General features: G+C 43.8%; 1 protein-coding gene across 1 annotated transcript in view; it reads right to left on the bottom strand.

The window, feature by feature from the left end:
* The window catches only part of ubr4 (ubiquitin protein ligase E3 component n-recognin 4), a gene marked incomplete at its 5' end in the record, with an annotated part of 70,136 nt that overhangs the window by 6,000 nt on the left and 41,246 nt on the right, over nt 1-22,890 (bottom strand). Inside the window, 43 exons of the mRNA XM_083641256.1 lie at nt 189-302; nt 460-678; nt 2,058-2,157; nt 2,258-2,431; nt 2,600-2,790; nt 3,239-3,355; nt 3,759-3,866; nt 4,566-4,693; nt 4,962-5,049; nt 5,777-5,857; nt 6,309-6,506; nt 6,811-6,932; nt 7,022-7,195; nt 7,504-7,585; nt 8,071-8,212; nt 8,714-8,823; nt 9,132-9,289; nt 9,569-9,698; nt 10,024-10,151; nt 10,345-10,429; nt 10,625-10,715; nt 11,005-11,351; nt 11,465-11,593; nt 13,580-13,705; nt 13,945-14,083; nt 14,954-15,193; nt 15,769-15,962; nt 16,371-16,458; nt 16,564-16,649; nt 16,814-16,958; nt 17,229-17,397; nt 18,181-18,414; nt 18,576-18,654; nt 18,767-18,994; nt 19,225-19,374; nt 19,580-19,789; nt 19,912-20,025; nt 20,128-20,332; nt 20,582-20,750; nt 20,875-21,012; nt 21,461-21,565; nt 22,253-22,430; nt 22,632-22,762. Coding sequence (XP_083497382.1) covers nt 189-302; nt 460-678; nt 2,058-2,157; nt 2,258-2,431; nt 2,600-2,790; nt 3,239-3,355; nt 3,759-3,866; nt 4,566-4,693; nt 4,962-5,049; nt 5,777-5,857; nt 6,309-6,506; nt 6,811-6,932; nt 7,022-7,195; nt 7,504-7,585; nt 8,071-8,212; nt 8,714-8,823; nt 9,132-9,289; nt 9,569-9,698; nt 10,024-10,151; nt 10,345-10,429; nt 10,625-10,715; nt 11,005-11,351; nt 11,465-11,593; nt 13,580-13,705; nt 13,945-14,083; nt 14,954-15,193; nt 15,769-15,962; nt 16,371-16,458; nt 16,564-16,649; nt 16,814-16,958; nt 17,229-17,397; nt 18,181-18,414; nt 18,576-18,654; nt 18,767-18,994; nt 19,225-19,374; nt 19,580-19,789; nt 19,912-20,025; nt 20,128-20,332; nt 20,582-20,750; nt 20,875-21,012; nt 21,461-21,565; nt 22,253-22,430; nt 22,632-22,762 — 6,344 coding nt within the window. The remainder of the gene's footprint in view (nt 1-188; nt 303-459; nt 679-2,057; nt 2,158-2,257; nt 2,432-2,599; nt 2,791-3,238; nt 3,356-3,758; nt 3,867-4,565; nt 4,694-4,961; nt 5,050-5,776; nt 5,858-6,308; nt 6,507-6,810; nt 6,933-7,021; nt 7,196-7,503; nt 7,586-8,070; nt 8,213-8,713; nt 8,824-9,131; nt 9,290-9,568; nt 9,699-10,023; nt 10,152-10,344; nt 10,430-10,624; nt 10,716-11,004; nt 11,352-11,464; nt 11,594-13,579; nt 13,706-13,944; nt 14,084-14,953; nt 15,194-15,768; nt 15,963-16,370; nt 16,459-16,563; nt 16,650-16,813; nt 16,959-17,228; nt 17,398-18,180; nt 18,415-18,575; nt 18,655-18,766; nt 18,995-19,224; nt 19,375-19,579; nt 19,790-19,911; nt 20,026-20,127; nt 20,333-20,581; nt 20,751-20,874; nt 21,013-21,460; nt 21,566-22,252; nt 22,431-22,631; nt 22,763-22,890) is intronic.

Genomic DNA, 22,890 nt, shown 5'->3' with positions numbered 1-22,890 from the left:
TTACAGTATGTTTTATATAACTGATAATGTGCCAAAAAAAGAGGGGGGGGAATCTTTTCAAACTAGATTTTGGCGAATCCCATAGGTAGCCACTTTGTGCTTCAATAGTATCTGAAAAAAACTTACTGGGTTCATACAGCAATTGCCACAAATAACAATTTATTTAATCAGACTAGTGTAATCTGTACCTGGAACTTGTAACCTTCTCTGCAGATACAGCAGGTCAAGCCTGGTTCCTCTATCAGCTCCTCCATTTGCTTCAACAGTGAGGTCTTTGTCACCACCTGACCCTTCTCATTGGTCTGAAACAAAAAAAGGGACTCCGTTGTAGAAAGAACCAACAAAATAACACACAACTTTGAAACGGAAAGTTAGAGACAAAGAAAGATGAAGAGCATGAAACTAAACGGGGAGGGGGGGAAAAGACTACATTTTAAAAAGAGACATTTTGCCACATACCGTCATGCCCAGTGTTCCCAGAGCCTTCTGTCTCATGGCCATAGCCATGCGCTTCTTCTCCGATCTGGTCTCCCTGCGGGCCGCCTCGATCTTCAGGTTGACGTCGCTGTGCTCCCTCAGCGCCTCCACAAGGTTTTCTGCCAGCGTGCCGATGCCTTCGTCACTGGATACCTGCTCCAGCTTGTGCAAATTGGTGATTGAATCTGTTCCTATCAGCACCTGGACAGAGGATTCGCAGTTTGGTTTTTCATGTTTTTTCTTTGTAAAATACTTGATAACAATGTTTTGAAAACTGTGATTACGTTTATTATTAGCTGTTACGGCAGAAGCCGCCCCGTGGGTTTTTGATTGGTTTTCAGGCTGAGAGGGTGGAGCTTACAGGGTTATTATGTCATTGAGGACACCTTTAAGAAGAGCTCCCGGGTCAGAGGTCGCTCTCTAAGCTATGGATATATGAGAGGAGAAGTGCATGGCTGGGAGCCATTTTGTGACTGGAATCTGACTAAATGCTGGGAGATGGACATTGGACAATGAGAGTTCCCCTTTCTTTATTAAATGGAACTTTGTTTCGAGTTTTGTCTGCGTCTTACATGTCTACAAGTGAACTGCCAAACCGGACACCAAGGAGGAAGTACCAGTGGACCCACAAAGCAGTGAGCTGGCCAAATATGAGCGGTTGGACCGGCGTCGGATAAGCTAACGTGCCATGCTACCACGTAAACTCACACACTCACCTTGCTCAGTCCAAAATTCCCTTTGTTATTTAACTATATGCACGGTGGTTCAGCCCGCTGGAGCCTGTCATTATTATTATTTGAACATAATATTAGGTGGGTATGTTGCAGTCATTTTGTCTTTTTGATTGCTTTAATAAATTACTGGGAACTTGAATCGAGTGTAAAGTTTTTTTTTTTTGCCATTTAAGGGGGGATATACTAATCTTTAATGGCCCATCTATTATATACTCCCCAGATTATCCCAGCTGCCGATATGCTATACTATTATTGCTCACCTGAATTGGTAGCTTGATATCACACTGAATTGTCACTGGATTATATTCAGGCAGATACGTTGTTTGTCTGTAGTAATTGGTTAGGGAAAACCTTCAGGGATTTCCCCCACGGAAATCAGTTAAGAGTGGAGACAAGCAATGTCAGACGGAAAAAGGAAATGGAGTGTAACGGTGGGGAGAAGGCAAAAACATTTCCCCTGGTACTTTTAATCAACAGCCTGATAGCACTGTCTACCCCGCCTGTAACGCGGTCTCCATTGTTATTAGGTCCACCGCACTTGACAACTGCGTTAGTCCCGCCCGTTGCGTTGTTTATTGGCACCGATTGGCTAATCGTCAGTCCCCATGGGCAGTGATTAGACCAAATGTTTTTTCAACATAAGAAAGCGCTGTTGCATGTCACGATGCCAGGCCAGAGGAGTGGGCTTATTCAAATGTCTGGACCCAGGCAACTGAAGTGGAGGTTTGGACTCAAAATGTACATTACCTGTGTGGGGGGTTAGGGTTAGCCTAACATTACCTGTGTGGGGGGTTAGGGTTAGCCTAACATTACCTGTGTGGGGGGTTAGGGTTAGCCTAACATTACCTGTGTGGGGGGATGCTGGGTCGCCAAACCACGGAGCAATCTGAGGATGAAGGGCAGGGCTGGTCGAGAGAGGAACTTCTTCCAGATATCTGCATCTAGACTAATAAGAGGAATCAGAATGTAGAGAAAAAGCTCACATATACTTCATGAAACATTCTGATAGATGAGGTTTGATCACTCCCAGCACTAGAAAGACCTACTTTTTGGCATTGGGTATGTGTTTCTTCATGTAGTCCAAGGCACTCTGTGTCATGCCTTTCTGGAGGATGAGGTCTTTCAGCTGATGGCCGTTGCTGTTGTTTTTAATGCCAGCAGCAATTTTACAGAAGCAATCCAAAAACACCTTGTCATCTGCGCTATGTTCCTCATCGTACCTGAGGAAACACGGGGAGAGGTCAGTACGGCTTTGTCATGGACATCAATACGTAATGAACTTTCTCAGTGATGATTATTTATGATTGGGGGGGGGGGGGGTTACTTCACTCCTTTGCATCTTACAGCAGCAAATTGACTGTTTTCAACTCTAGTTAGGAGATACCTACTTGTCAAAGCTGCAACATGTTTTGAAGCGTTCCACCAAGATCTGCATCTTCTCCAGTTCACCAAAGGACAGGTATGGGATGATGCGCAGAAGGCCCTGCAGCACACTGGGGTTGGAGCGCACAAACGGGGTGTTGATCTGGTCTAAAAGCATCACCAGCTGCTCTTTGTCTCCAGTCAGCAGCAGGTTACCCTGGAAAACACAACCCAGTCTATTGCAGGCAAACACTTAAGGGGGAAAAAGGGATTCTTGGCTAACAGAAGACTGGTCAATATAGGGTAATTACAAGCAAACTAAAAATATACATTTAGATTTTGAAGTTTCGACTAATATCTCTGCCAGATGGGGAATTATGGTTGCAAAGGTTTCTACATTGGTCCTACACATGCCCTAAAATGTCTCGTTAGCATTTCCAATTGTAAGCCAATAGAAATGGTTTAGAAAGAAAGCAACAGAAAATGCCTTCCCCATCATAAATTTCAAAAATAAACTTTGTTGAATGAACTACTGATATAAAAAAAAAAAGATTAAAAATATGCAGAAATGTCCTAAAATGAAAAAAGAGCATGTTCAGCCATCCTATGTACATCCCCTTTGAGCCATATTTCTTCACACCAAAGATGTGCCATTAGATGCTTACCTTGTCCTCTGAAATCTCAGCATTGGCTTCATCTAGAATGATCTCCATGATGCTCAGAACCTGTTCCGCTATTGAGGCTCCACCGCTGTCTTTACTCTCCTGTTCTGCCACCAGAGCCTGAAGGAACAATCAAGATGCAGCATTTGGACACATTTAACTCTTACAGGCAATACTTAGGATGGTGTGTCTACCCCAGGCAATTATGGCACAAAGTACTTTACATTGTTTTATGGTGAGAAGTTTTTACCAGAGCAATTTCTCAAGAAATAAAATATTTTTTTTAAATGTACATTTTATCAACGCTGTATCATTTAACTTCAGTTCATTTCACATAACCTTTACTTTAGATCAGTTAATTGATTTGTATTTATAGTGACAGCCTAGTTAAGACTGATCAAATTCTGCTGCTCCAGACCCAACACCTCCACACTAATCAGACATCTATTCGCCTACACAACACATCATACTGTCACTGCATCGACACTTGTGACTCTTTTGAAGAGTAGGCCGATTCACTCACCAGGTTGAGAGTTCCCAGCATGACGTTGAGTGTGTTCATCTCCGGTTTGACCAGCTGCTGCCTGTTGACTTTCACCTTCACAGAGTAACTGAACAGCTTCAGCAAAACCTGGAGGGGGAGACAGATACACAATGTCTAACTCTTCAAATCTAGTCGACTCTACAAAGAACAGGAACCACTCAAGATTGAATAGTGAAAGTGAGAATAATGACTGCCATGTGCATCATCTGCCCTGCTTTAAGTATAGCCTGCAGAAGGGGTGGCTACAGTATATTGATTAGTACCAATAGTGGAATAAAAAGATGAGAAGATTATATTTAGTTAGTAGTGGAGGAGAGGAAGGACTGCTGTCTTATAGAGCTCAACAGTCAGCTGACATCTTGACTTCACCTCGGGTTCCGGTAGAGCATTTGCTCATCATTTTTCCTCAAATCACGTTTTGAAAAATCTTTATCTAAAGAGTTTTAAGAATGGAACCAAGCCCACTGGACTGAGAGAGAATCGTGACCATAACATATTTGATTCAGAGTTGAAAGCGCGGGTGGGGTGTGTGTGTGTTTGTGGAGGGAGTGCTGTAATCGTATTCCGACAGTGTAATGATTTGTGTCAAGATGTGTGGCTTCTACAGGAAGATATACCATCATTTAACCACTGCCAGGCCCGTAGTAAGTCTACATTGGGTGGTTATGACATTATGACTAATAATCAAAATCTCATTGCAGAATATGAACGGGGAAGTACTCTTCCTGTTCCTGACAGTTGCGCTCTATTGTAGAGAGCTTTGTGGTGAACAGGCTGTTGTCTTACAGTGAGCAGATGTCTTCCTTGTTTGAAGTCTTTGATTCCAGACAACCGGTTGAGCATACACTCCAGTCCTCCACACTGCGCCATCACTCCCGCCATCTTGTACACTTCTTCATCATCCTCTTCTTCATCTGTAGAAGGGTGGGGTGAAACCTTTTTTAACTACTGTGTTTTCAGACATTGTATTTTGTTTTGTTTTATGTCACTCTTATGGGCAGGTCTTTACTGCAAGCACTTTTAATGGCAAAGGATATACTTTTCTTAGGCTTTAGCTTTTGAATGGCTTCAGTCAACAGAAATTAAATGAGAGGATCTAACCAAACAAAGATTAGAACAGAAATGACAGAAATGGACAAACTACCTTTGACAATGACAACATCAATTAATAGCAATTCTTACCTGTGGTTGAGTCCAGTGACTCTATGAACTCCTCAGTGGCGTCTCCCAGCAGACCCCGCATACGGTAAATGATTCTCATGGGCTCACCCTTGAAAAAGAAATGAAATAAAGAAAGGTTTAACACTTTATTACATTACAATTACAGCTTCTGGCAAAAGTATTTTAAATGCAAAGCAATTCTAAACATAGAATTAAACTAGACAATTATACATTTTCTTATATAAAAGGGTGGAAAGTGGGAACTGTTCTGTCTGTTCCGTTTCCATTTTTGTCCCACTGATGATGTCATAGGCATTGTGGCATCACTGATGATGACATCACTGCATAAGACTGATGTCATCAGTGATGTCATAAGATTGATGATGTCATCAGTAGTGTGATAAGCGCAAAATCATCTTATGACATCACTGATGATGACATAGGCATTGTGACATCATCCGTGACGTCACTCGAGCAATTGTGGTTTTTGGTTACACTCAAGCAACTCTGACATCACCGATGTCATAGACATTGTGATGTCATCAGTGAGTGATGTCATCAGTGATGCAAAGTTGGGCAATTGTTCGCTGTGCATGCCAATAGAGCAGGCGAGGCCACGCAGCAGTCGAGCTGTGGGCGAGAATCCACCTCTGAAAGTATGCAACATGTTAGATGATATTTCATACTTTACATATATTTCATACTTTTAAGGTTAGTACTAGACATGCTAATAAACTGGGAAAAGGCAACCGTCAAGAAAAGTGTTACAAATAGATAAAAAAAAACATTTGATATTCTACACATCCATGGTTTGACAATTTCAGTCGGACGCTCACCTCATTTGTCGGGCACCAGACCTTTTTGTAGACCTCCACCACTGACAGATCCAAGCTAATGATTTTGTTGTTGACCAGAAGCTGGGGAGAAAAGGAACAGCATCAAATTAATTGCTCAATTCCACTTTAAGATCCGCTTTTTATAATTACAACTTTGCATTATTGATATGTATAGGGGAAAAATAGACCCCATCTAATTCTTTAAGAATCAATGCAGACAATGTATATGTTGTAATTCATTGAAGTTGCAATAAAATATTAACACAGGAAATTTAACACAGTTAACATAGACATTTTATATTTTAGTATGTTGAATTTGCAGTAAAATCTCATCAGGCCACCAAAAGCCACAGTTCTTGTTAATGGAGGTGCACTCAATTAATTCTCTACATTTGATCAGAGTATGATTGCTGAAGTGCTTTATGAAGTGGAATCAAAATAAGCAGCGGTATCATTATGTAACAAAGAAATACAAATAAAGAAATACAAAATTCCAAAGAAAAGTGTTTAAAAAACATAATGGTAATTTTACCTCCATGCCACTGTCGTCTTCCAGCAGCGCCACCAGGTCGCAGTCCTGGCAGATTTTGTTCTTGATGTCCCTCATCAGAGGGCCGATGCCTGGCTCATTGCTGCTGTAGGGGTTTCCTGGCATGCGGCCCTGGAGGAAGTCCTCCTGCTGAGGATCCTTCTCCAGCGTCACAAAGAACTCCGTCACCTCATTCTCCTCCTACACACACACACACAGGCAGGCAGGCAGGCAGGCAGGCACACACACACACACAGAGAGTAAAGTGCCAGCACAACCCATGGCAATGGTGAATCCCTAGTTACAGTGACAGACCTCCAAAATGTTTTATAGAAATATTAATAGAAAATTAATGTTGTAGTGTAGTAGCATTTTATGATTTTGGATCAGTTTGTACAGGCCATTAGTGATAGACATTTATTTTTCCATGCATTGTCTTGTCCATTAGTCTCAAAAGTTAAAATTTTTGTGGGAACCATGAGTAGGATCTAGGAAGGGAACTCACAGGATAGATGATACTGCACAGCCTTTCAAAGATGAACACGGGAGTCCTGTAGTCATCCAGGTGGTAACGCTTTGCAGTCTCTATGCACACCGCCATGAAGGCCTTGGTTTCAGATTCAGTTCCTAAGAATAGCATAAATAGATTTACAATTCTGTTTTAAACAAATATGACCTTCGATTTTAAGTTCTGCTAAACATGAGGCAGTGCCGACCTGTTGTCATGTCCTCCAGCATCTCCAGCAGCATGTCCTGAGTCTCATCAATGAGCTTGGTGCGCTGCACCACCAGCTTCCTCAGACACAGGTAGCCGTTGAGCACTGTGCCGACCAGCCTGCTCTTGAAGTGGCGCTTAATAGACTCCACCTCCACGAAGGAAGAGAGCAATCCTGTAGGGACACGCCCCGCCCACACACACACACACACACACATACATCATTTGGATGGATATTTGAGAAGTGATATACAGTATATTCTGATAGTGCCTTTAAATGTAAATCTCCCTTAATTTAAGGCATGATAAAATATAAAATGTATAGTATAGGTATGATAAGTTTAGTCATGTGCTAAGAAAATAATGTTAATTATTGTGGTGTCATGGTGATGTAAATCCCACCCATATCCTGCCTTGTCATATTATATTAGTGCCAGATAATAGTACAGCCAACCCAAGCAGCTGAGGGAGATTGGCACATACCAGTCAAACTCTTGAGGGCGTAGCCTTGTTGCAAGTCTGTGCTCAGTGTAGCCTCCTCCAGAGCCAGCAGGTTGGCTATTTCCTAAACACAGAAATTACAATGATCAGTTTTGACTGGCATCAAAAAATTGGACGCTGAAAAGTGAAATGACAAAATGCTGGATTCTTGCAATGACATCTCCAATTTTCATTAATTTATCTGCATTTATATACAATAATATACTGCATATTTAAGGGGGACTAGTTAAATTTACAGATGCCAATGGCATGTACAAGTATTACGTGAAAAAGATTTACTCTATGCTAGCATGTAATATGCTCATTCAAAATATAAATGTAATATAAAAATACAAACGGCAGTATGGAATTTTTATTATCAGAAGAGATGAAAAGTTGGCAATGAATTCCAGCCCTTGAAGCATAAAAAACAGTATTGCAAATCACAATAGTTAATCATCAAAATAAAAACAAAAATGTCTTACCAATAATCGGGGCATGGGAAAAACAATTAGGACTTTTTCAAGTAAGCAAGGATCCACAGTTGTGGATGAAGAATGAAAATATTACCTTGGTGATGAGGTTGCCGATGTAGGGCAGGACTCCGCGGGCCGCCAGGTAAACCTTCCAGTGAGTGGGCTTGATGAGCTTCTGGTACAGAGCGAGGTACTCCACCGCACACTCCCCGGCTACACTCAGCTCATCCAGGTAACTGACGGCACAACGACACAGAAAGACATTTGACACTTTACATGGCAACACCGGGACTTTAAGTGCCCCAACACACTTTCACACTCCAGACCACATTTTTCCAAGTCTTGAAGATTTTAATGTTAGTTCTGCTTGAGACAACAGTTAACCCTCGATAAAGCTGCAGCAAGCTATTCAAAATTATGTTTGGAGCTAACAAGGTTAATATGGTTTGTAGAGAATGTATTTAAATATTAGTATAACTTATGTGGTTGAGCCCCATTTCTCTTTGAAGCCTGAAAATCACACCAACGCTTGAACAAAAATGTTTGTGATAGAATGCATTTTAAGTAAGTAATGTAAGTATGTAAGTCATTCTCTTTTATTGCCAACACTTGTCACAAACTTTTTGTACTGGGAAAACTTAACTAATAACTAACTAATCTAATAACTTATCTAATACCAGTATCGCTAATGTCGCATAATGTGACATTTCCTTAGTTTTCCTGTATGAAGCTCATACCTGGTGAGCAGGTCCAGGACCTGCTGCTTGCGGCTGGGGATTGTGGTAAGGGCTTCCACAATGGTGCAAGCTGCCTGCCTGGCTGCCTGAGTGGCAGGGGTGAAAAGGACCTGGAACAAAATATAACTTCAGTTAAAAGTATGTTGACTACAGAGCGGTATTTCAAGAATCTGGATTAACCAGTTGTTCTGAATAATTTCTTCTGTTATCGGCTCTTATGGATCTGATCACTAACAAAAGTTATATGAAACATTTCTAATGATCTGGATGAGTAATCATGACTCTTATCTATCTTATAATATCTATATCTTCCAGGTATGTGCATTTAAAGACTAATCATAATGACGACAAGCAGAGCAGAAATCCATAATCATGTGACAAGACGGCGTCAGTCCTAAGAGTGGTGGACTTTGATTACTTGGCGAAGCCAGTTGTTGTGGCTCAGCTTCAGCAGGCGAGGGAAGAGGCCCTCGGTCCTGGACCTCATGAACTGCTTCCACTTCCACACATACTTCTCCAGCAGGTACTGCCTCCGCAACTCAGGCTTGTGCTGAGGCTTAGACACCGTCTCCTGGCCTGTGTTCAGCAAGATAAACTCAATAATGAATGGCTTATCATCATTTGCCTTTTCATTCATTCCCCCCATACATCTTCTAGTCATCTCATAGCATTGATGAAAAAAAAGGGGGGAAAAGTGTTATGTGAGAACAAAACAAATTTGATACATTTCGATATGGATGAAAGATTCCATCATTACATTGTACATCAGCTTTAGAGTAAACTGGAGTCAATATGGCATAATAACAAGTTCACTACATCCTGTTGATGCATACTTTTTCAGAAACATTGACTTACATCTAGCTGGGAGACACTTTTTCCAGGCTTCATAAGAGGCTTTGGGGTCCTTCTTGAGCCACAGTTGGGCCTGAGCATGGATTTCATTACTGTAGGGCTTGACTGTGGTCAGGGATTCAACAGCAGCATCCTAAACAAACATACAACACAAAGCATACATATACCAAGACACACAAACACAAGCACACTTGTTTAAAGTGAGCACTGACAGACACTGCATATTGAACTCTTAATGACCAGCTTTTCCCACCCAGCTAAATGAAAGATCACATTTGAAATTTGAAATTCTTTCTCGATTAGCGCTACCAAAATGGCCGCCAATAGTCCTATGTTTGCTCTTGAAGAATGTTATGACATCTAAATGAGTCTTCAATGCCCCGCATCACATTGGAAGTGACTCTATAGCAGAGACAATAGCACCTAGACCCCTCTAAAAGCTGTACAGAATTGATTACCTTATTCTTCTTGCTGGTGGGAGCAGGAGGCTTGATGAGTTTCTGGAGGATCCTCAGGCACATGAGAGTGATGTTCTCCACCACCACAGGCGTCTTGATGTTCACTGACATGAGGAACAGGCTGAGGGCTAGGAGGACAAAAAGACACGATGACATGAGATGCAGGCCTCACTTTCAATCAGTTACAATGACATCCCAGCAGAAAGCATTACGGCTCAACCTGACACTATTTATGCTGCGCTAAATGAGAACGCGTGGGCAAATGAGGTTTAAAACATATAAAGCCTTTGCATTAGTCAGCTTAGGGCAAGTTAGGCTTACCACAACGCAACCGTAACTCCCAGCATCCGCCCTCTCTAGAAATGGAGTCCGTCAGCAGCAGCATCTCATACTGCAGATTACTAACCTGGGAGAAAGAAAGAAACAAAATCTTCAAACAATTTAAACTGCTCAACAAATTGGTTTATTAAAAAAAAAAAAAAAAAATTAGACCTAATTTATGATGAATTTATTTGTGAAGACAAGACATTTCTCTCAGTGTAAACTTAACAATGGAAGCACAGTATTTCAGAGCAGTTGGAGGACATATAAGAGGACGTACCAGGTCTGGATTGGCCCAGTGACCTTTGAGGGCAGATGACACCTTGGCGATGATGAGGTCATTCATCTGCTGAGTGGCCTCTGGGTGATCTCTGAACCAGGAAATGTCAGGAAACAAAAGAGATAGAACAATGACTCGCCTCCACTGGTGACAAAGTCAGCACACAGCAAACTGTACAGAGATAAGTGTGGACAGATACTATATTGCCAAAACTTGGACACTTCTATCCAAAGCACCTGACAATAGCATAAGTAGTTAGGGGCCATGCTTTACCCACTGATCTAGAGTTGGGGACAATGTATCTACTTTACTTCCCTTTCTTAACTATGAGAGTCCAGTAGATCGAGGAAGAAAAACCCCTGAGGGAGGGAAGAAAATACCTAGTGAGAAGACAGACCAGCTGGCGCACCTCCTCCCTCATGGCCGCCGTCCCTCGCCGCAGGTTATATTCAAACAGCTCGCGGATGAGCCCCTGGAGGACCAGGATTTGCCGGAGCGCCGGGTTAGTGGCCAGGGCGCGGAGCAGCGTGATGCAGTGGCCCGTGACGGCGGAGGCACAGCCGTAGCACTTGTTGGAGGAGGTGTGGCCGCAGCCGAGCACGGAGAGGGCGCGGTACTGACTGGCGGTGATGGTGGGCTGGTGGCTGCTGCTGCGCGATGATCTGGTCGCGGCTTCCCTCTGCTGGAGGTCGTATTCTAGGAGCTCCTTACGGGATGCGAGCACTTTCTGTGTGCAGAGAAAGAAGACCAGAGTGACGTGTGTGTGTGTGCGGGGAATTCATTTTCTGTGAGATGATTTGAAAGTGTGTGTGTGTGTGTGGGGGGGGGGGTCTTTCTAACCTGTATAATCTTGGAGAGTTCGTCAAACGATGTCTTGCAGTCTCCGCTGTATTCCTGAGCCAGCTGCTGAATGTACCTGTTGACGTTGGCTGAGGATGCGCCAAGTCCCGCCCCCGCTCCAGTGTCATCCTGGGGGCATCAGAGGGGGAAAAAAAAAATAGAGGTTAATAAGGTTAAGAATCTGCATTTCAAAAGATACATTTCCTTTTGACATGTAGCATGTTAAATCTACCGTAAATTCCGGACTATAAGGCGCACCGGTGTATAAGCCGCACCTTCAAAGTTGACTATTTTTTTCTTATATAAGCCGCACCGGACTATAAGCCGCGGGTGTTTTAATGGTATTTTTTGTTTTTTTTACAGTGCACACAGTGTCCGTGGTGTGGTGAAAAGAGGGCAAGAGAGGAAATTAAAACAGAAGTGGATTTATAGTTAGAAAGAGTGCTAAAGAAGAGAGAATTCCGTTTTTTATTTTTTTATTTTAGTTACTCACAGTACTATTGACCAGTCCAACTCAAAAGATATTCGGCAGTTTCACTTTGAGCTCTTGTTCCGCCGCTGTCCATCAATGGTTATGACGAGTCTCGCTGGGTACAGTACGCCAAAGCGATATCCATTGACTTTAACCTTTTCGATGATGCTGTTGTATGTTGCGCGTTTCTGTTGCACCAACGCGGAGAGGTCCTGCCGGACGAAAAAGCGCGTACCCTCCCAGGTGAGGGGCTTCTTCCCCGCAGCCTGGAGGATGAGTTGACGGTCGGGCCAGCGGAGTAGGCAGATGAAGATGGCCCTCGGTGGCAGGCCGGGGTCTGGACGTGGCCGAGGCGCCCGGTGTGCCCTGTCCACCTCTGGTGGTTTCTCGCCTTCCTTCAGGTCCAGGATGTAACACAGGATTTTGCCACGAAAGCGTCCATGTCACCAATCTCAGCTCCCTCTTTTACATTGATCAGGCGAATGTTATTTCTTTTACTCCTGCTGATTAAGTCATCAACCTGCGTGTGCAGCGTTTCGATGTTTTTGCATTTTATCCACTTTCGGACTCACTGTGTTGTTTTTGTCCTCCAGTGCGCTGATGCGCTTTTCCGCATTAGAAACTCTGTTCACGGTTGCATTATTTTCTTTAGTGAGTGAGTGGATGGACTTCTGCACGTTTTCAAACTTGTTTTCAAGCTGCTCAAACCTCTGAGCGATGTCGGACTTAATCGATAGTGTTTCACGGAGTAAAAGTTTAGCCCAAGCCGTGTATCTCCAGCCTCCAGCAGGTGAGTCATTTCCTCATTCATGGCGGTGATTGCTTCGTCTTTTTCTTTCTGCTTACCTGTGTTGTGTTATGTTATGTTATGTTATGTTGTTAAAAGAGGGCAAGAGAGGAAATTAAAACAGAAGTGGATTTATAGTTAGAAAGAGTGCTAAAAAAGAGAGATTTTTTTTTTTTTTGGGAAAAAATCCATAGATAAGCCGCACCGTTATATAAGCCGCAGGGGCCAAAAAAGGCCAAAAATCGGGAAAAAAGCCGCGGCTTATAGTCCGGAATTTACGGTACATTAAAAACACAAATTAACAACAAGACCAACTGAGAAAATGACCAAGTGTCACACTCCTAGCAGTTCTGCTGCAGGTCCTCATGACAATGAGATGACCGATATACATATATAGGCATTTGATCTGATTAGTATAAAAAAGATGGCTTATGATAATTTTTCAGATATACATTTACAATATACAATTACATATACAAATATACACATACTTATAAATAGTACGAAATAATTTGCGCGGATTTATGGCGGGCGGATGGTTCATGCATACACGCGGATTAGGGTAGCATAAAAGCTCATCCGCGCATCTCTATTGCAGACCGTCCAGCGCTCCCACATTGGTGAGTTACAATGTTTTTAGGTTGTATAATAAAGTGCAAGTTCATGCAAGGAAAATACATGCTGTGTGTCTAATATCCCGACCCCCTCCCCACCCCGCCGGTCCGCAGCAGGATTGTCAGTATTAAACCAGTCCGTGGTGCAAAAAAGGTTGGGGACTCCTGGTATAGAGGACCTAGATATTCAAGGCTCATGTCCTACCCAATATCCAGTATGATGCCAAAAAACCGTCACTGACCTGTGGTTTCTCTGGTGCCGCCTCATTGACCTTAGACAGGAGGCTCTCCAGCTGGGGCCGGTGGCCCATCAGCTGGTGGTACACCCGGTCAGCTTTGTCTAACAGTGTGTTGATATTGGTCACTGCCTGCAAAAACAACACGCACATCAAGTAAGAAAAGCACAAGATGGAGGGTTAAAAATAAATCATCCAATATTTACTGAGGGACAACTAACTTATGCTTGTCTCCTCCTGTCTCGAAAAAAAAGAAGGTGGTCAGAATAAATTACATTTTGGAATCCCAAGATGCTATTTTGAATGGTGATCTGGTATTCTAATAATTTCCTCTCAAATTTCATGTTTTTCTACTTCAAACAAGTGATTACCTTTTTCCTGTCCTCCTCATTTTCAATGGGATCCACAGCGCAGCACGGTTTAGCATACAGCATGAAGTCAAACCGGGCATATTTGCAGAAACCACAGGCATTGCACAGGAAGGGGTCCTTCTCATCATAATTGATAGACCTAACAGAGGGGAGAGCCACCAGTTTTAAACAAAATCAACGTCCATGCTTCATACTGTTTCACTGGCATGTAAGTTCTTGACTGGATGAATGTCACCAAGGCCATATCACTCTCTAACTGAACATTGACAATGATGATGACAGTATTTTTTGTCAAAATAGACCGACATTCTTAGTAAAGTTGGTAAATATGCTGCCTAACCATGGATGTAGAGGCTCATCTACATGGTTGCACAGCATCACTATCAACTGAAGTAACATCAGCGTAATGCCAGATACTCTTGATCAGCTTTTTTTCATTCGTTTCTATTAATCTACATCGAATCCGACCAATTTAGTCTGATAATTCATGAGAGAATCGTGAGTATCTATTTTTTTCTGCCAGCATTCGTCGTTTTCCCCTTGGCGCACAAGCCGCACATAAAGACACAACGAACATGCAACCGACTCTGCTGAGCTCATGTTATTTGCAGTAAGCAATGCCCATTGCCCAGGCGTTTAAACGCAAATTAAAACGCCCTGGCCTTTTTATCTTTTTTATTCTTTTGAGCGGAGCGGGTGAAATCTGTATTGAACGGGGAGCGGTCTGGAGCGGAGCGGCCGTGAGCGGGTGGAAAGGGCCGCTCCATGAGCGAGGAGCGGTAATTATCACCGCTCCACTCCCCTCACATGCTCTGGTTAGGGGGAAATCAATCCATACAGAAAACCTCTAACTAGGAGGCAATCTCAGGCTGAATAATGGAGAGGTAACAAAATGGCCATTCAGTCAATATCAGGCTATGCTTTGAGATTTTTGTTGAGTTCCAACCTGAAACTATCAAATCCATTCTCCACACTTTTCCCAAACCTGAAGGAGAACCGTGCTTCTCACCTGCACTTGTGGCACTGATAGACGTTCTCCCCACAGTTGCCACACACCCCGGGGTTAGCCGGCACAGAGGCGCTGCAGCGTGGACACTGCAGAGTCTCGGTGGAGGCTTGGTAGTTCTCGTAGAAATCGGAGAACTCTATCATCAGGTTGGACGCCACGATGGGTAAGGGGAGGTCGATCTTCACCTCCGTCTGTCCTGGGGTCAGCTGAACCTTCTTGGCTTTGTGCCAACGAGCAGGCCTGGGGACAGGCAGGGCAAAAGAGAGTTTTAGCTATATACATTTTAATATAATCTGTTATACAATAATCTACTCTAGGTTTTATGTTGCTCCCTCCCACTGAATGTGAGGTTTTGTTTCCTCTGTGCCAATGGACAATTTGTAACTATGTTCCAACATGACTTCTCAATATTTCCTGCAATATTATCACCAAAAATGCACATATACATAGACTGATCTTAGCAATTAAAGTGATTCTGATATGCTTCAGATAGCTAAGAGGGGAAAAACAAGCATTCAAACATTTTAGATCTTAACAGTCTAGTATATTGACCATGAAGTCGAAATATATGTCTAGTGAGTGGAGGAAAGGAGAGGGGGAAAGAGCAAAACATCTAGTATTAGTATAGGTGATTTCTCATTGACTAAATCATATGGTCTATTACGTTTAAATGGAAAGTGTCAGAGTTAACGTTTGTATTTGATGTTACGATGAGAGCTGGAGTGCAAGAGGGAGATGGAGAAAGGCAGGAGAGAGGACAGGGAAACAGAAAAATAAAGATAGTTAGAGAAACAGGCAGGTCGTATGAAACTCACTTATTCTTCAGCTCCACGATGGCCTGCACCGTCCTGTTGTTGTAGTACAGGTTGATGGTGCGGACCATTTTGGTGCGTTTCAGGTCACCAATTTTCACTGTGACTTTGCTTATGGTGTGGCTGCCAATGAGCTTGACAACCTGCTGTGTGGTGGTGTAGCGGGTGTCCACTTTGATAGACGACAGTTTGATGTTCTGGAGCGACAAAAGACGACTCATATGAACAATTGTTGGATTGAATTAACCAAATCATCTCAATCAGTCAAACAACACAAATTAGGTGGCAACATAGCAACAACACCTCATTTACCATAGGTAATGTCACACTGTGGCCTGTGCACACTCGGCAAATTCTGAGGAGCATTGTGTACCCTTGTAAGAACCAAATACCGTAATAACACTTCCAGGCACGGTACAAACATTTAACTTTGAACCACCAACATAGGGCTGGCAATTGAGAAGTGAATCAAATCTACAAATGTGTTCACACATATATTACACAATACACATAATATATATTAGCTAGACTTTTTGTATACTTTATGTGACAAAGGGCAGGAACCAGATATGGTTTCTATACAAAGAGGTTTGACGGTTACATACTGAGAAGGGAACTTCTGGGTTGTTGCAAACCAAGCAGGGGTCACTCTCCAGGTAAAAGCCATCAAACTCCACCAAGCCTGACAGAGTGCTGCAAGAGAAGACACAGGTGAGCACAGCTTTTAGAAGCTGATATCCGCTACTTCAACCGTCACTTTCCTTGTATTGATAGCATAACTGTGTTGTGTAGACATACTTGTAGATGTTGGAGTTCGGGTGGTTGGTTAGGATATGGTTCTGTGTCCTCAGGATTTCCACAGCCTTCTGGGAATACTCTTTCAACTGGAGGAGAAAAAGGAAACAATTAAATCTTTCAAGAGACACTTTCCAACGTTATAGCTAACTTTGTGTTCTCATAACATCAGATGTTTTTGATTAGATCTCAAAATAATGATCAAGTTGAGAAGACAAATAGATAGCTTATCCTGTGTGGAACTCAAACAAACCTTCTTCTCTGTCTGAGGGGTCTTGAGGGAGAAGTAGCCAAGCAGGTCGACAAACTGGGCGGCTTTGCGGCCATAAGCAGGGAGCTCAGGCCAGATGGCCCAAGTCAGTTCCAGCAGCAGCTCCTGCTGAGATTTACTGGAGTTCCTACAGAGAGAGAGTCAGAAGTCAACCACCAGGCCCATTTATGATTTCAACTTTCATTTCACTTCTGTGTTCATATGCACTATGTGAGTGTGAGAGAGAGAGGCTGCATTATGGACTATAGATAAACTGGGCTCTGAGAATGAAAGTACAAGAAAAAAAGAGTGAGACTGACTGGTGGTCTATGGATAAACTAAGCTGTGTGTGTTTTTGTGTGTGTGTGTGTGTGTGTGTGTGTGTGTGTGTGTCTGTGTGTCTTTGTATAAACCGTACCTATAGATATGCAGTGCCAAGCAGTGGGCTTGCCAGCGCACGGCAGATGAGTTTGACTCCAGCAGGAAGCAGCGCAGGAACTGGATGAGTGTCTCCTTGTCTGCAAACTTGTTGAGCTGGCTGACCAGAGCCATACACAGCTGGTCCTCCTGGCTGCCAACCCCATCGCCTGTGGCCAGTACCCAAAGACACGACACAGTCAGGAGTAACAACACTTAGTGGATACATTAAAACACCAGTCACTGTGTAGACCATTGTGCTTTCATTATACTATAGCTTCTTCTTTTTTCTCCCAATTTAAGGCGTTTCTGCTTTATTAGAGACAGAAAATGTGGGAGAAACAAAGAGAGAACATGCAAGAAATTGACTTCTCTCCACCGGCCACAGTAGCTCGTGGTCCTGCTTCACCAGCTATTTTCACTGTTTTATCAGACAAGTACATCTGAACTCCAAACAATATTGCCAGTGAACGATCAAAGTACTGGTAAACTAAACTGACCAACCAGTCGATATTTATTCAATTTTGGTTGGTAGCGGGTGTTGCTTTCTCACTCTGATGTGACAGAAAGTCTAGAAATTGATTTGAGCCCAGGATGTTGTGAATACTGCACAGATATGTGCCTTTTAACCCTACCCCTTTTCTACTGGCATGTTAATGACAAATAACGCCTTTTTGAGGCCAGCTTAAAACGTACTGCAAAAGTACTCTCGTATGTACAGAAATAATGGATGTCCTGACTCAGCAGCTGAGGTACAGGTAAATACAATGTAGTCTCAAACTCATGAGTTCATATCTGACAGTTGCCTTTTGTCGCATATTATCTCACTCTGACACCTTTCCTTCCTTTCTCAAATGTGTGCCGTCTAAACGAGCATGAACTGCCTCGCTAAAATATCTTCAAGCTACGGTAAATGTGTTTGAGGATGACAAATGTCTGTGTTGCCGCCTCACCCTCCTTGTCTTTCTCCTTGTCTTCTTTCTTGCTCTTCTTACTAGAGGACTTGCTCTGAGAGGACTGGGAAGCCCCTGCCTGCCCGGCACTGTTGCCTCCTCCTGAGGACGAGGAAGTGGAGGAGCTGGTCAGCACCTTACTGCCACACAGGGCACAGGAGAGCAGCTGCAGCAGTACCGGGGAAACGCCTTCGTCCACTAGGAAGCTGACCTGGAGCAGGAAGTACAACACGGCTGGAGAGAGGAGAGCGCAGGAGACAAGAAGAAGAGGATGATGAATGGAGGGAGTTAGAAGAGAGAGGCAACAAATACAAGTAAATACTATAGGCCTTAAATGATACTGTTGTTTTCACTTACAACAATATGGCATAGGTATAATTTCTGAAGCAACTTACAGTCATCCTTCATACAGAACTTCTGCCAGTTGATGGTCCTCTGAGTGGCAATTTCAGCACAAGCTTTCAAGTGTTCCATCTGCAGCAACAACAGAGGAGCAAGTTAAATACAAGCATATAAAGTAAGTTAAAGTTTAAATTTACACACACACAAATGAATACAAAACACCACCACCACAAACAACACTCACAAGACTGATGAGGGTGTCATATTGCAGGGCGGAGCCAGACGTGGCTGTGACCACGCCGGCCCGGAGGAAGATGCCTTGGTCCTCCAGGAGCTTCTTGATGCCGCGCACGTGCGAGTCCAGCGTGTGGAGATCCCGCAGCTGGCGATACTTCTCCTTTGAGCCACAGATGAAGAGGAGCAGCTTGCGGACTTGCCTCCTGACAAATGGCGTCTGTTGGATCATCAGATACTGTCGGGAGAAAAAGAGGGAAGAGAATTTGAGGGGTGGATTTCAAGTTCTTGGTGCAGACAAAGTTTGACGTGAAAACATGAATGTAACTGTAGATGAACTGCAGAAAGTTCCTCCACTCGTAAAACATTTATGAAACTTGACTGTATTTCCATATGGGGGTTGTTAAAATCAACTTTTAGGGATAATTTTAAAGTGTGGTGCTAAATTTTGTTGTGTGATTGAATTACTTCAGACAGGAAGTAGAACCAGGAATGCTCAAAGACTGGAGGTGGGATGCGGGGGTTGGTGTCTGCAATCTTCTTGATCTGATATGGTAGGCGGAGCACCATTTCAGTCAACAGCTGGGAGTAGGCCTCAAACACATCCGCAGCGTGGCCCTGAAAGCAGAGCGGCACAGTCAGTTTAAATCAACAGTTGGAACAGAAAACAATATACAATACAGCAAAAATTAAATTAAGAAAATGTGCCAAATTCTGCAAATGTGCAAACAAAACGTTTTACATTTATTTGACAGTATATCTGAACGGATGAAAACTGCAAAAACAGAGCTGGCAGAGAGAAAGATGTCTTATTATCTGAGACCTTGACGTATTGGCGCAGGAAGAACGGGCTCATGTCCGGGGGAGAGGCGGCTGTGTGGGGGCGGAGGAGCTGGCTGGTGGCCACAGGCTCTTCTTCACCCTGCTGGCTCTTCCAGAACTCCAGGAGGGACTTGAGCACATGGAGGCAGTAGTCGATAGCACCCAGGCTGAGCAGGGCGGTCGCTGTGGTGTTGGAGATCAGAGAGGATGACTGGGAGAGAGAAAAGACAGACATCGGTGACTTATGGAGGACACGCCAATTCAGTGGTGCAAACAAAGTATGACAGCTTAAATTTGAATACCCACACCTAAGCTGCAAAAGAGAGGACGTACCTCAGAGGAGGATTTGGAGCCAGACTTTGTGCGAGACATGAAGACGCTGAGCAGTCTCATGATGACCAGGTGTACTTCATTGATGGAGCTGCGCTCGTTCTTCTCCGAGACGTCCTGTAAGGAGGACGAGGTGGAGCAAATAAAAACAATGACACATTAAAACCTGGCTAATCACAGTCTAGTTATTATTCTAGTCTAGTCAGTGGATGTGGTTACCCTCTTGTGCATGCCGAGTTCAGCGATGAGCTGTGCGAGCAGATCATCCAGAGCACCTTTATCCTTGTCGTCCTCACCATCCAGGTCAGAGGTCAGCATGAGGATAACCTGCATGTAGGGGATGGCGTGGACTCCTCCTACATTGTGGAGCTGAGGCAGGTGCTGCAGCAAGCGCTCCAGCAGCATAAGACGGACCATGTGCAGCCTGCTGAGAAACACAACATTAATACAAGTCAAGACACCATTTTCTTTACTGAGTTGACCTAAGCGTGCAATGCTTCCCTCTCCAGGGTCAGCGACAGCTGCTGGGGATTCATTGTCTTGTTGAAATGCTTCACTTCAGTAGGGCAGATGCTAGTTAAGGGGGCTTGCATTCAGGGGCAGGCCTTCCAAGTGAAGGACAGTCTCCCTACATACTACGCTGAACTGCTGCCTCTCATTTTGGAGGACTGACCTGTTGCTCGTGGTGATGTCTCCCTCGGTCTCTCCTTCTCCCTCTGAGCCGTCGCCTTCTTGCTGGGCTGTGGTGGTGCTGATGGCCCCGGTGCTGGAGCTCACGCTGCCTGGACCAGCAGGGTGGCCCTCCACTGTCGTGTCACCATATGCACTGCTGCGGCCCGACACTGTACACACACACAAGCAGCAGTAAATCAGAAACTCATTAAAATAAGTGAAAAACGTATGATTGATAGATAGAATTAGCTATGAAGTTGGTTCTGATCAGGATCACTATATCTGATCACGCACCACTGTGCTCCCCTGCCACAGAGTCGATGGCAGAGCCTCCGCTCTCGGAGCCCACGCTGCCTCCATGCTCGGCTGGAGAGGTCCGCAGTGTTGACCCATCAGTGGCTGCTGTGCTGCCCTCGTCATCCGACGCCGGGGCTGAAATCATAGCAATAGCTGTAACGGTAAATACACCGCAGTCATCGGGCCAGGATACATGAAGATGCCAACAGCTTAAGCCATCACACATGCAATACTTTCAAGACCTTCTTCAAACCTGCTGTTAATGGTGGCTTTTATCCTACAATGGGGCTATTATATAAAATTATATGAAGTTAAATGGGAACTTTGACAGTATAACTGGCTAGCTTGCAGGTGCTTGTGCTACTTGTACGATGTTAAAAAGTAAAAAGTGGCATCATGTCTGGTGAGGCAAAACAACTTCCTAAAATTTATAATAGCAGAAATGGCGTTAAAATGTAATGTATTTTCAGCCTGGTGGCCTTTATCAAGTCATATATGACTTGAAAAAGGTCACCAGGCAAGACACTGTGACCTGTACACAAAAACACATTGTCACACATTTTGACGGAGATGGTCTTATTACCTGATGCTGTGGTGTCCGAGAGGGTGCCAGCATCCAGTGAGGAAGAGCTTGGAGCCTGGCCAGACAGGCCGAGGCTCTGGAGGCCAAGGGCACTGCTGCTGCTGCCTGAAACGATCAAGGATATATCCAGTAAAGACTGGTACCTACGTATTCTTCTGGATGTCTAGTTTCCACCAATAGGAGAGAATGAATGTCCGCACACCGGTTAAGCTCCCATAATTTAATAATTGAATAAGCGCAACGTTTCGACCCCACACGGGTCTTCTTCAACATCAACATTTCCACCAATACCAGAAGCTCCCCTCGAGCTTAAAAACTGAGTTCGTCAAACACCACTAATTTTCTGAGCTTCAACTTCAACTTCAACTCCAGGCCAATATAAAGTGAGCTAGAAGTATTTCAGTTGATAAGAATAGAAACTATTTCTCTAACTTGTGTCCAAAAACTGTGTCCTGATTTTTGACATTAAAGTTCTTTGATCAAGTACTGTTGTATGAGAAGATTGCTTGCAGTTTCACTTGTGTCCCCAGTATTAATGTAGATTGGTAATTGTGCAGTTTCTAAGCATGCTAATACTTTAGCACACTGGTTGCTAAAGGGACAGTATGAGCTAGTTTACCATCTTCTTCTGAACTCAATACAAACCAGACACACAGGCGAAAGTACTACAAACCTCCCTGTTGCAAATTAGGTTGAGTAAAGTGTTTGACAAAACATTCACACAATACGTGATTGGGACACTCAGCCAGGCAAAGTACTCGTTTTTTCTTGATGTTTTTGTGTGCTGCTGACCTTGTTGATCCTGCTGCAGGCTGAGAGCGATGGCCAGCTCCACCATGGTCTCATCATCTGCATCGGGAGGGATGTCCAGCATGGGGGGGAAACCCTCGGCTCCAGCCAGCAGAGCCTCCAGGGGTGACGGGTTTCCGTTGTTCACGTTCTCCGCTGTCTCTAGCACCATGGACTCGGACTGAGGAGACAGACACACAACGATATGTTATACAGCTCTTCAACATGCTTTAAAGGCGGTGGAGACTAGACTAGGTAAAACCTAGTATATACTGTAGCTGGCACACACACGCACAGAAAAAATACATATATATTTTGTGTATATCTGCAGTCCTCGGCTCACGGCGGGAAAAGTTGCTTAGAATTGCCCATCTTTGCTCACCACCATCTCAAAGTCGCCATGATCCACTTCATTCTGCTCCTGGCTCTCCCGTCTTCCCTCTTCTCCTCCAGTCAGCACTGATGACTGCATTTTGTCATCAGCATCGTCGTCGTCGTCGTCGTCTTTGTCTCCTGAAAAAATAAAGTGGACAACCAACCTTTACGGACTAAAGCCACGCTTGGGACACAAGAACATGAACACGTTTAGGTCCTTTACTATGTCCTTCAATTTGTTCCCCCACACTATCCCAGATTTGAGT

This window comes from Poromitra crassiceps, assembly GCF_964638095.1.
Source record: "Poromitra crassiceps genome assembly, chromosome: 8".
Classification (NCBI taxonomy): Eukaryota; Metazoa; Chordata; class Actinopteri; order Beryciformes; family Melamphaidae; genus Poromitra; species Poromitra crassiceps.
The sequence above is the reverse complement of the archived record's forward strand: the minus strand, read 5'-3'. Positions and strand labels throughout refer to the sequence as shown.